Here is a 12667-nt window from a genome sequence, read left to right on the forward strand (position 1 = left end):
TCCAAAAAAACGATCAGAGTTTTTTTTTCTCATTACGCAATGTGTGCTGCAGGATTTTTTTTATGTGGTGCACACTGACCACACAGACCCATTCTCTCACATGTGGGCCTAGCAGCTTTCTCCCACTTGATTTGAAGCCGCTAGAATTATTGAGTATATATACGTCAGAAACATTGGCTCGTAAGACGTATTTATACGTCGAAAACAGTCAAAGGGTTAAAGGAACGGGAGGTACAGAGCTCTATGGACAGATATGTTGTGCGACAGAGGTCCAGTGACTCTCAAGCTGGTCCTAGTGGCATTAAAAAAGGAAGGGAAGCAACCCCGGAAAAGGATTTGCTATCTAAAGTCCTAATGGAAGGGGATTCCTCTTCTAAACAATAACAACTTCCACACTCTCCCCTCCTCCCATCCCATCAATCACCAGATCTTCAATAAAGGTAAGTGTTATGTATTCTATTCTTAGTAGAGTATTAACTGTGCATGTCTTCTTCAGTTTGTGTGTATTAAAATTAATATTTCATGTGGTATAAAAAAATTTTTTTCATACTTTGGCGTGTCTTGCACGGATTAATTTGATTTCCATTATTTCCTATGGGGAAAATTAATTCGTCTTGCAATAATTTCGGCATACGATGAGCTCTCAGGAACGGATTAATATCGTAAGGCGGGGGTCCACTGTATAGCAATTAAAAGATCAAAACACAATTCACAACCACGAGCTTGTAGCAGAGAAATGGACTGGACACGTATGAAGTAAGAATGCTGGGATGGTGGGGTGGTGTTGGGAAGGGGGGGGAGTGGCTGGGGCTGTGGAAGGTATCCCCCACAGATCCACAACAAGGCAACCGCTTGAAGAAAAGGGAAGTTTTTTTTTTTTCCTGCAAACTGAACCGTGTTAAATTCATCTTATGACGTGTTACATAAAATTGTGCCGCAATTCTTCAATCATACTATATTCAAATCGTGCCAAATACTTGTGCTAAATGACGGACTACTGTACATATAACCCTTTTTTTTTTTTTTTGCATTTTTTTTTCAACAAGACGGCCATCTCCCACCAAGGTAGGGTGACCCAAAAAGAAAGAAAATCCCCAAAAAGAATATACTTTCATCACCATTCAACACTTTTACCTCACTCATACATAATCACTGTCTTTGCAGAGGCACCCAGATACAACAGTTTAAAAGCATATATAAAGATATATAACATATCCCTCCAAACTGTCAGTATCCCAAACTCGTCCTTGAAAGTGCAAGCATTGTACTTCCCATTTCCTATACTCAAGTCTGGCTATATAAAAAAACTGGTTTCCCTGAGTCCCTTAACTAAATATTACCCTGCTCACACCCCAACAGCTCGTCAAGTCCCAAAACCCATTTGTCTCCATTCACTCCTATCTAACACACTCATGCATGCTTGCTGGAAGTCCAAGCCCCTCGCCCACAAAACCTCCTTTACCCCCTCTCTCCAACCTTTTTGAGGACAACCCCTACCCCGCCTTCCTTCCCCTACAGATTTATACACCCTCCATGTCATTCTACTTTGATCCATTTTCTCTAAATAACCAAACCACTTCAACAACCCCTCTTCAGGGGTTATTAACTCCACAACTTCTCCTAATTTCCACACTCCAAATTCTCTGCATAATATTTACACCACACATTGCAAATACATATATACACATGTATATTGCATATACACCACACATTTTTGCATATACGTACAATATTCTCACGTAGAATTAACATTTGCAAAATGTAATTCAAAATGAAGAATAAAAATTAATACAGGACTAGCACTCAAAGGAGTGCCTCCTCTTGAACCAAGACCTCTCATATTATTACATATACATATATTTATGGAAAGTGCTAAACCCTTGAGGATCACTCAGGGCTACACGGTACAGGTCGACCATCACTAATCCAGCTTGTAAACGCTCATTAGTTCTTGTTCTCTTATAAAACTGCATTGCTCTAGACCTTTCAGCAGTTCACCTCTCAACTAAATTAACCCATCAATAGAAACACTAGCCGAAATTAGTGATGGAGCCGGAATAGTGACTACCGGATCAGTCATGGCTGACCTGTAATTTAACATTTAACTTCAGACAAGATAAGCACCAAATGGCTATTGATTGGAAGGAAATTCCAAAGCATTTCACTATATGAAGATCTGAAGTGGAAAAAAAGGTTTATGAAATCTCCAAAGCTGTCACCTTAGCTTTTTCTATAGTAATGTATATGCCATCCATAAACACGAGGGTGACTCTGGTGTAGTCAGTGACACATACAGCTGTTTTAAAATTATCATGAGGGCATAGTGAATTACTGGACAATATGGCAAGACTTTTAAGTGCATGAATCAAACATCAAAATAAATGAAATGTGTCAGCAACCCCGAGAATAATACAGAAGGTATGCACTATATTTGAATATCTAAAAAAAATAATTATTACTATTATTAGTATTATTATTATTATTAACCCTTTGACTGTTTTGGTCGTATACATATGTCTTACGAGCCAGTGTTTCAGACATATATATACTCGGTTTGTTGGAGAAAAAAAAAAAAATCTAGCGGGATCAAATCAAGCAGGAGAAACCTGGTAGGCCCACATGTGAAAGAATGGGTCTGTGTGGTCAGTGTGCGCCACATAAAAAAATCCTGCAGCACGCAGTACATAATGAGAAAAAGAAAAAAAAAAACTCCGACCATTTTTTTGTAATAAAATGCTGACTTTGAGGTGTATTTTCATATAGTATTTATCGTAGTACAGTGGATCCTCAGCTAGTGATATTAACCCTTTGACTGTCGCGGCCGTATATATACGTCTTACGAGGTACCGTGTTTGACGTATATATACTCATAAATTCTAGCGGCTTCAGATCAAGCAGGAGAAAGCTGGTAGGCCCACATGTGAGAGAATGGGTCTGTGTGGTCAGTGTGCACCATATAAAAAAAATCCTGGAGCACGCAGTGCATAATGAGAAAAAAAAAACTCCGACCATTTTTTCTAATTAAAATGCCGACTTTGTGGTCTATTTTCGTATAGTATTTATGGTTGTATTCTCATTTTCTTGGTCTCATTTGATAGAATGGAAAACATATTATAGAAATAGATGTGATTTTGATTGATTTTACAATAAAAAGAACCTAGAAATGGAGCTCAAAGTAGGGGAAATGTTTGATTTCTGCCAATGTTTGCCAATGTTCAAAAGTAAATAAATGATGCCATTGTCCAATAAATGTCCAACTAGCCATTCTAATATGCAGTCATGAATGGGTTGATGTTATTTATACAATTATTACAGTATTGCAGTAGTCTGCATAATAGTAAGTCTTCTATTTTTTGTTTGAATAAAAATTCAAAATAGAAAGCAAGAGTAATATCAGAGGGGCCTGGAGATGTGACTGATGAGCAAAGAAAATGTGATTTTAGAGCCAGGAATGTCTGCATTGTTCATTCTGAACCTTATTTTGAAATTGTCATATTTTTTAGTTTTCGTGAAATTGGCCAAATTGCAAATTTCTGACCACATTATTAGGTAGTTGAAATCGGTAAATGGGCAGTTTCTTGTACTCAATCGATAGAAAAAATGGAGTTCTAAAGAAATAGCTATGAGTTTCGGCGACTGGAACAATGGAATTAGCCGAAAATAGGGCTCAAAGTGGGCGAAATCGCCGATTTGTAAACAGTGCCGAGGTCGCTAACTTCGCGAGAGCATAATTCCGTCAGTTTTCCATCAAATTTCGTTTTTTTGGTGTCATTACAATCGGGAAAAGATTCTCTATCATTTCATAAGAAAAAATAATTTTTTTTTTTTTAATTTTGCGACACCAGGAGACACCTCAGGATTGGGGGTTGCGACAGTCAAAGGGTTAATCCGTTCCTGAAAGCTCATCGTTGGCTAAAATTATCATTAGCTGAAGTAATTTTCCCCATAAGAAATAATGGAAATCAAATTAATCCGTTCCTGACACTCCAAAGTGTGAAAAAAAAAAATTTACCACATGAAATATTAATTTTAATACACACAAACTGACACTTACCTTTATTGAAGATCTGGTGATGATTGATGGGATGGGAGGAGGGGAGAGTGTGGATGTTGTTAATGTTTAGAAGGGATATCCCCTTCCATTAGGACTTGAGGTGTCAAGTCCTTTTCCGGGGTTACTTTCCTTCTTCTTTTAATGTCACTAGAACCAGCTTGAGAGTCACTGGACCTCTGTCGCACAACATATCTGTCCATAGAGGCCTGTACCTCCTGTTCCTTTATGACTTTCCTAACGTGATTCACAACATTGTCAGTGTAATAGTCACCAGCACGGCTTGCAATAGCTGTAAGAGGGTGATTTTCATCAAAAAAGGTTTGCACTTCAAGTCACTTTGCACACATTTCCTTAATCTTTGAAGTAGGCAACTTCCTCAATTTCTCTATCCCCTCCTCCGGAGCAGCTTCCTCAGGTCTGGCCTCTTGCTGTTGGAGATGATCTAGCAGCTCATCAGTGGTTAGTTCTTCATTGTCCTCCTCCACCAACTCTTCCACATCCTTCCCACTAACCTCCAACCCCAAGGACTTCCCCAATGCCACAATTGATTCCACAACTGGCATACACTTCTCAGGGTTAGCCTCAAATCCTTCAAAATCCCTTTTGTCTACACATTCTGGCCACAGTTTCTTCCAAGCAGAGTTCAAGGTCCTCTTAGTCACTTCCTCCAAGCCTTACCTATAATGTTTACACAATTGAGTATGCTAAAGTGATCTCTCCAAAACTCTCTTAGAGTCAACTGAGTTTCTGTGGTCACTACAAAGCACCTTTCAAACATAGCTTTTGTGTAGAGTTTTTTGAAGTTTGCAATGACCTGCTGGTCCATGGGCTGCAGGAGAGGAGTGGTATTAGGAGGCAAAAACTTGACCTTAATGAAGCTCATGTCCCCAGAAAGTCGCTCTACCACGTCTGAAGGATGACAAGGAGCATTGTCTAATACCAGGAGGCACTTAAGGTCCAATTTATTTTCCAGGAGGTAATTTTTCACAGTGGGGGCAAATGCATGGTGTAACCAGTCATAGAAAAGGTCTCTAGTGGCTCATGCCTTAATGTTTGCCCTCCACATCACACACAAATTAGCCTTGAGGACATTGTTTCTCCTGAACACTCTGGGAGTTTCAGAGTGATACACCAATAAAGGCTTCACTTTGCAATCACCACTAGCATTAGCACACATCAAGAGAGTAAGCCTGTCTTTCATAGGCTTATGTCCTGGGAGTGCCTTTTCCTCCTGAGTAATGTAGGTCCTGCTTGGCATTTTCTTCCAAAACAGGCCTGTTTCGTCGCAATTAAACACTTGTTCATGTTTCAATTCTTCACTGTCTATGTAATCCTTGAATTCCTTCACATATTTTTCAGCCGCTTTTTGGTCCAAACTGGCAGCCTCACCATGCCTTATCACACTATGTATGCCACTATGATTCTTAAATCTCTCAAACCAACCTTTGCTGGCCTTAAATTCACTCACATCACCACTAGTTGCAGGCATTTTTCTAATTAAATCTTCATGCAGCTTCCTAGCCTTTTCACATATGATCGCTTGAGAGATGCTATCTCCTATCTGTTTTTCGTTTATCCACACCAATAACAGTCTCTCAACATCTTCTATCACTTGCGATCTCTTATTCGAAAACAAAGTTGCACCTTTGGCAAGAACAGCTTCCTTGATTGCCATTTTCTTGTCCACAATAGTAGCGATGGTTGATTGGGGTTTCGTATACAACCTGGCCAGCTCAGAGACACGCACTCCACTTTTGTACTTAGCAATTATCTCTTTCTTCAAATCCATAGTAATTCTCACCCTTTTTCCTGTAGGATTGGTACTAGAAGCTTTCTTGGGGCCCATGGTGACTTATTTTGCAGGTACAATCACTAAAAAAGCTGTGATAATGTGAAATGCTCCGATTGTATGCTTGGATGCGACCACAGTGGCTGGCTTGTAAACACTGGCACCCACGGAACAAGTGAGGCGGGCTCAGGCCGCACGTGGACACGTCTCGACCGAATCGCATTGGGTGAGTTTTTTAGCGCTAGCCGAGGCAAAATTTTTGTGTTAAAATGTATCGCTAGCCGGATTTAACGTTAGGTGATGCCATCGTTACCCGAGGGTCCACTGAATTCTCATTTTCATGGTCTCATGTGATAAAATGGAAAACATATTACAGAAATAGAGATGGTTTTGATTAGTGTCACAATGAAAACGACCTTGAAATTGAGCTCAAAGTAGCGGAAATGTTCGATTTTTACCAATGTTCATGAGCAAGCAAATCACACCATACGTCCAATACACGTCAACTGGGGAGTCTAATATTCTTTCACTAGTGTACTGATGTTATTTACACCATTTTTACAATAACGCAGTAGTCTGCATAACAGTACATCTTCTGTGTTTTTTGTATGAATAAAAAATCAAAATAGAAAGCAATAGTAATATAAGAGGGGCCTAGAGACATGACTAATGAACAGAGGATATGTTATTTTAGTAACAAGAATGTCTACATTGTTTATTCTGGACCCTATTTTGAAATTGGCATCTTTTTTAATTTGCATGAAATTGCCCAAATTGCCAATTTCTAACCACTTTATTGGGTAGTTTAAATCCGTAAATGGGTGGTTTCTTGTACAGCAGGGCCCCGCTTTATGGCGTTTCGCTTTATGGCATTCCGCTAATATGATCATTTCAAATTATGACCAAAACTCGATATACGGCTCCCCCCCACCTGACTTTGTAATACGGTCACTGTGCCCCACCCGGTTTGTTTACATTCTCTGTGAGATCTGTAATCACTAAGTCTCTCCATTTTGTCAGGAAACTCCAAAATTTCAAGTGTTTTTAAAAGTTATTTCATATTTTATATATACTCTGATAATTATACTTATGTATACCTGTACCTAAATAAACTTACACACTATGCTCGCGTGCAGGTACACATTAAAATCAGTAAGTGTGTCTTATGTCTCCAGACGTCATATTAGTAATGATAATAACCATCGAGTCATTTAAATGTCATATATTACGTTAATATACACATTTATCATTAATCCATCTATGATATTTTTCAAAATTATATAATAAACACGATGCATAACATATAAATATGATAAATACACCCCACAGTAGAATAAATAAACATAAATGTGAGATGTGGTAGCAGACGATTTGCACAAGTGACTCCATATTAGAAATGATAATAATAATAATAATCACCGAGTCTCATTAAATGTCGTATATTACGTTAATACAGTAGACCCCCGCTTAACGATCACCTCCTAATGCGACCAATTATGTAAGTGTATTTATGTAAGTGCATTTGTACGTGTATGTTTGGGGGTCTGAAATGGACTAATCTACTTCACAATATTCCTTATGAGAACAAATTCGGTAAGTACTGGCACCTGAACATACTTCTGGACTGAAAAAATATCGTTAACCGGGGGTCCACTGTATACACATTTTCATTAATCCATCCATGATATTTTTTTCAAAATTATATAATAAACACGATACATAACATAAAAAGATGATAGATTCACCCCACAATAGTATAAATAAACATAAATATTTGATGTGGTAGCCAGATAACTTGTACAAGTGACAGCAAGAATAACATTTTCTCTAATCTAACGTAAGAGAAAATGTGTTATTGGGGGTAACTGTAGAAAATTATTCCTTTTGTATGTATGTAAGTTTATTCAGGTATACACAAATACAGTTACATAGATTATCATACATAACAACATATGTGTAGGGAACCCAGGATAACCCAAAAAAGTCAGAGTGACTTATTTCCATTGCCTTCACTCAGAGCATCATTTCTTCTCAAAATGATGTTACATGAGAATGAGAGTGTTCTTCTTTATTTATTCTACTGTATCAATGTAGAGACAACTTGTACACAACTTGTACACAATGTAACTTGTACACAAACCAGACGTGTACACTTTTTTTGTTTACAAAACTTACGTTCGCCTTTTTGTTTACATAACTCGGTGCCTGTCCTCTCTCATGCACTCATTCTTTCTCTCTCTCATTTATTCGTTTTATCTCATTTACTTACTCCTAACCCAACATTAAGACTACAAATATTTTAAGGTAAGTAATGAGTGAACTGTATATACATTTTATCGCTCTGGGATGCTTAAATATCATAGAATAGTATGTGTGGGTGGGTTGGCCTGGTATAGTAGCCCGGCTGACTACCATACATACCACACTTGATTTCTTACAATAAATACTGCTTGTCTCACCCTAGATTAAGACTATAAATATTTTAAGGTAAGTAATGAGTGCACTATGTGTGTATTGTACTTTTTTATTGTTTTTTGATGCCTGGTTCTACTGCTAACTTAATATATGTTAGTGTAAACTTGTTATCTAGTGTTTGTATGCATTTATAAGTGGAAAAAAAAGGGTGTTCCACTTTACGGCGATTTCCGCTTTACGGCGGTAGCCTGGAGCCTAACCTGCCATATAAGTGGGGCCCTACTGTACTCAACTGATAGAAAAAATGGAGTTCTAAAGAAATAGCTATGAGTTTGGTCAACTGGAACAATGGAATTGACCAAAAATAGAGCTCAACTCGGTGAAATCGCCGATGCATAGATGTCGCTGAGACTGCTAACTTGGCGGGACCGTAATTCCGTGAGTTTTTGACCAAATTTCATACTTTTGGTGTCATTACCATCGGGAAAAGATTCTCTATCATTTCACAAGAAAAAATAATTATTTTTTTTTTCAAAAAATTTTGCGACACAGAATGACAGTTTCAGAAAGAGGCTTGCAACAGTCAAAGGGTTAAGTCCTAAAGCTGAAAGGGTCATTCAGTGCTGATCTAAAAAAAATAAGCAATGATCCTGCAGTATCAGAAATATTCACTGTTAGTAGAGGTTGGTTTGAGCAATTTAAAGAGAATAAGTCTGTGCATATGCTTAAATGATTGGCCAGGATGCAAGTGCTGATGAAGAAGGTGCAAAAAATTATACAAGGAAATTTTTTGTCAATAAATGAGGAAGGCAAATATTTACCTGAGCACATGTTCAATACTGATGATACTGGGCTAATTTCAGAAGAGAATATCATAAAGAACCTTCTTACCTACAATATAAAATGAGTTGTGATGGTTAAGCGGCAGTGGAGAAGTTACAGTTTTGGTAGGTGGTAATGTGAAATGTAAATAAAATTTGCCTGCCAGTAATATGACTAATATAGGAATTACTTCTTCCCATCTGTAAAAAAGTTTATGAAAAGAACATTTCTCATAATGCATCACCTTCAATAATTTTTCAGATAAATGTTAAAGGTTTTCTGTCCTAAAACGCATCTTTTATTCAATTTATGGATCAATATGTTTAAGAATCATTCACGTTATTAAATAACAAGATTCATGTCCCAGTCTCCATGGGGAAGTGGAGAAAAATCCTGCCTCTGTAAGCCATGCGTGTCATACAAGGTGACACTAAAATGCCGGGAGCAAGTGGATAGTAACCCCTTCTCTTGTATAAATTACTAAATGTAAAAAGAAGAAAAACTTTCCTTTCTTCTTTATCGGGTCACCCTTGCTCAGTGGGAGATGGCCAGCGTTGAAAAAAAAAAAAAAACGTCCCAGCATACTGCTTACACAGACAAGCCAGGTAATCCAATAATGAAGGATTTCTGGAAAAAGTACAATATAATGGATGTCATTAACAATCCTGTGTAAATGACTTGCAGAAAAAAATACATCATGTGCAGGTCTAGTCATGAGGGGGGAGGGGGGGCAATAATGTACTGAAAGTGAAATGAGGAAGGACTGTGTCAGTCACACCACATGCATTGTTACACAAGTCGTAACCCATTGCCTTCAAGACATCAATCTTCATTTACTACCTCCCTCCCATATTTAAATAAAAAATCTTAGTTGGAAACTTCATACAGTGTATATATCTACAGCATATGATCATTTGGTGTAGGTGAAGTAAGTTCCTATTTGTTGGGAATAATTAGGTCAAGTAATTTTTTCAAACTGAGATTTTTGGGGAATGTTCAAATTGTTATTTTATAAGAGGGTTTTTAGAGCATATATGCAATACTGATGCATGTGTTTTACTGAGCAAACAAAAACATAAAAAATACCCTTTCTGAAGGTGATTGGCAATTCGAGCCATTTGAGTAATAGTTCTGTTGTATCTAGAAGTTAACAACAGTTGTGACCAAGTCACACCTCAAAGTCTTTTGTGAAACAATAACTCTGCTCACTTAAATTTCTAGATAAATGTTGCCTTTCAATAATTCATCATGAAGGGCCTATCTGTAATACTAATTACATATTCACTTTTTACCTTGATAATTTTTAAAGACACAGGAAGACCCCTTTTTTGTCGCAAAAGAGATGAAACACGCCCTCGTCGCCATCCATTGATGCAAATGCCGAAAGCCTCATCTATCACATCTCCAACCTCAATCTTATTCTGTAAAATAAATGGAAAAATAACAAAAATATATTTTTTACTTTTATTATTATTTACAAGAAATAAGCTGAGGTAGAATAACAGCTCTTATCCTGTAAGTTTAAGTGAAAGTAAAAAAAGTACCCTGGAAAACTATTTATTTACACATCCATATTCTAACATACCAAGCATTCTCAGTTGTACATTAGAGATATGCTAAACATGCGAACTCGCATTTGTTATATACATGTTATATACATGGAGAGCGAATAAATCTGTAAGGGAAGGCAGGTGGGGTAGGGGTCGTCCTCGAAAAGGTTGAAAGGAAGGGGTAAAGGAGGTTTTGTGAGCGAGGGGCTTGGACTTCCAGCAAGCGTGCGTGAGCATGTTCGATAGGAGTGAATGGAGACGAATGGTATTTGGGACCTGACGAGCTGTTGGAGTGTGAGCAGGGTACTTGAGTCCTGGAAATGGGAAGTACAATGCCTGCACTCTAAAGGAGGAGTTTTGGGATATTAGAGGTTTCGAGGGATATGTTGTGTATCTTTATACGTATATCCTTCTAAACTGTTGTGTTCTTAGCACCTCTGCAAAAACAGTGATTATGTGTGAGTGAGGTTAAAGTGTTGAATGATGATGAAAGTATTTTTTTGGGGGGGATTTTCTTTCTTTTTGGGTCACCCTGCCTCGGTGGGAGACAGCCGACTTGTTGGAAAAAAAAATGTAAAAAAAAAAAATCACTTGTGCTCTGTATAAAGTACATATCACCTATATTACTATGTACTACACTAATATTCCTGCTGCCATGTGGTTAATTGCATATGTATAAATACTGTGAATGTTTTTTCTTCTCTGAGTCATCTTGTCTTGGAAGGAAATAGCCATTGAGGTAAAAAAAAGTGTACAGTAATGCAAACTATCTTTCATTACATTGGTATGAAATCAAAATAAAACATGCAGAGCGTGTAAAGACAAAATGATTGATGCCATTTTTTTTTATATTAAGTATATTTTTTTTCTTATTATTATCACACCGGCCGATTCCCACCAAGGCAGGGTGGCCCGAAAAAGAAAAACTTTCACCATCATTCACTCCATCACTGTCTTGCCAGAAGGGTGCTCTACACTACAGTTTTTAAACTGCAACATTAACACCCCTCCTTCAGAGTGCAGGCACTGTACTTCCCATCTCCAGGACTCAAGTCCGGCCTGCCGGTTTCCCTGAACCCCTTCATGAATGTTACTTTGCTCACACTCCAACAGCACGTCAAGTATTAAAAACCATTTGTCTCCATTCACTCCTATTAAACACGCTAACGCATGCCTGCTGGAAGTCCAAGCCCCTCGCACACAAAACCTCCCTTACCCCCTCCCTCCAACCTTTCCTAGGCCGACCCCTACCCCGCCTTCCTTCCACTACAGACTGATACACTCTTGAAGTCATTCTGTTTCGCTCCATTCTCTCTACATGTCCGAACCACCTCAACAACCCTTCCTCAGCCCTCTGGACAACAGTTTTGGTAATCCTGCACCTCCTCCTAACTTCCAAACTATGAATTCTCTGCATTATATTCACACCACACATTGCCCTCAGACATGACATCTCCACTGCCTCCAGCCTTCTCCTCGCTGCAACATTCATCACCCATGCTTCACACCCATATAAGAGCATTGGTAAAACTATACTCTCATACATTCCCCTCTTTGCCTCCAAGGACAAAGTTCTTTGTCTCCACAGACTCCTAAGTGCACCACTCACTCTTTTTCCCTCATCAATTCTATGATTCACCTCATCTTTCATAGACCCATCCGCTGACACGTCCACTCCCAAATATCTGAATACGTTCACCTCCTCCATACTCTCTCCCTCCAATCTGATATCCAATCTTTCATCACCTAATCTTTTTGTTATCCTCATAACCTTACTCTTTCCTGTATTCACCTTTAATTTTCTTCTTTTGCACACCCTACCAAATTCATCCACCAATCTCTGCAACTTCTCTTCAGAATCTCCCAAGAGCACAGTGTCATCAGCAAAGAGCAGCTGTGACAACTCCCACTTTGTGTGTGATTCTTTATCTTTTAACTCCACGCCTCTTGCCAAGACCCTCGCATTTACTTCTCTTACAACCCCATCTATAAATATATTAAACAACCACGGTGACATCACATATCCTTGTCTAAGGC

General features: G+C 38.3%; 1 protein-coding gene across 1 annotated transcript in view; it reads right to left on the bottom strand.

The window, feature by feature from the left end:
* The window catches only part of LOC128686639 (uncharacterized), a gene marked incomplete at its 5' end in the record, with an annotated part of 89171 nt that overhangs the window by 45951 nt on the left and 30553 nt on the right, over nt 1–12667 (bottom strand). The window contains one exon of the mRNA XM_070080265.1: nt 10373–10501. Coding sequence (XP_069936366.1) covers nt 10373–10501 — 129 coding nt within the window. The remainder of the gene's footprint in view (nt 1–10372; nt 10502–12667) is intronic.

This window comes from Cherax quadricarinatus, unplaced genomic scaffold (genome assembly GCF_038502225.1).
Source record: "Cherax quadricarinatus isolate ZL_2023a unplaced genomic scaffold, ASM3850222v1 Contig257, whole genome shotgun sequence".
NCBI classification, from domain to species: domain Eukaryota; kingdom Metazoa; phylum Arthropoda; class Malacostraca; order Decapoda; family Parastacidae; genus Cherax; species Cherax quadricarinatus.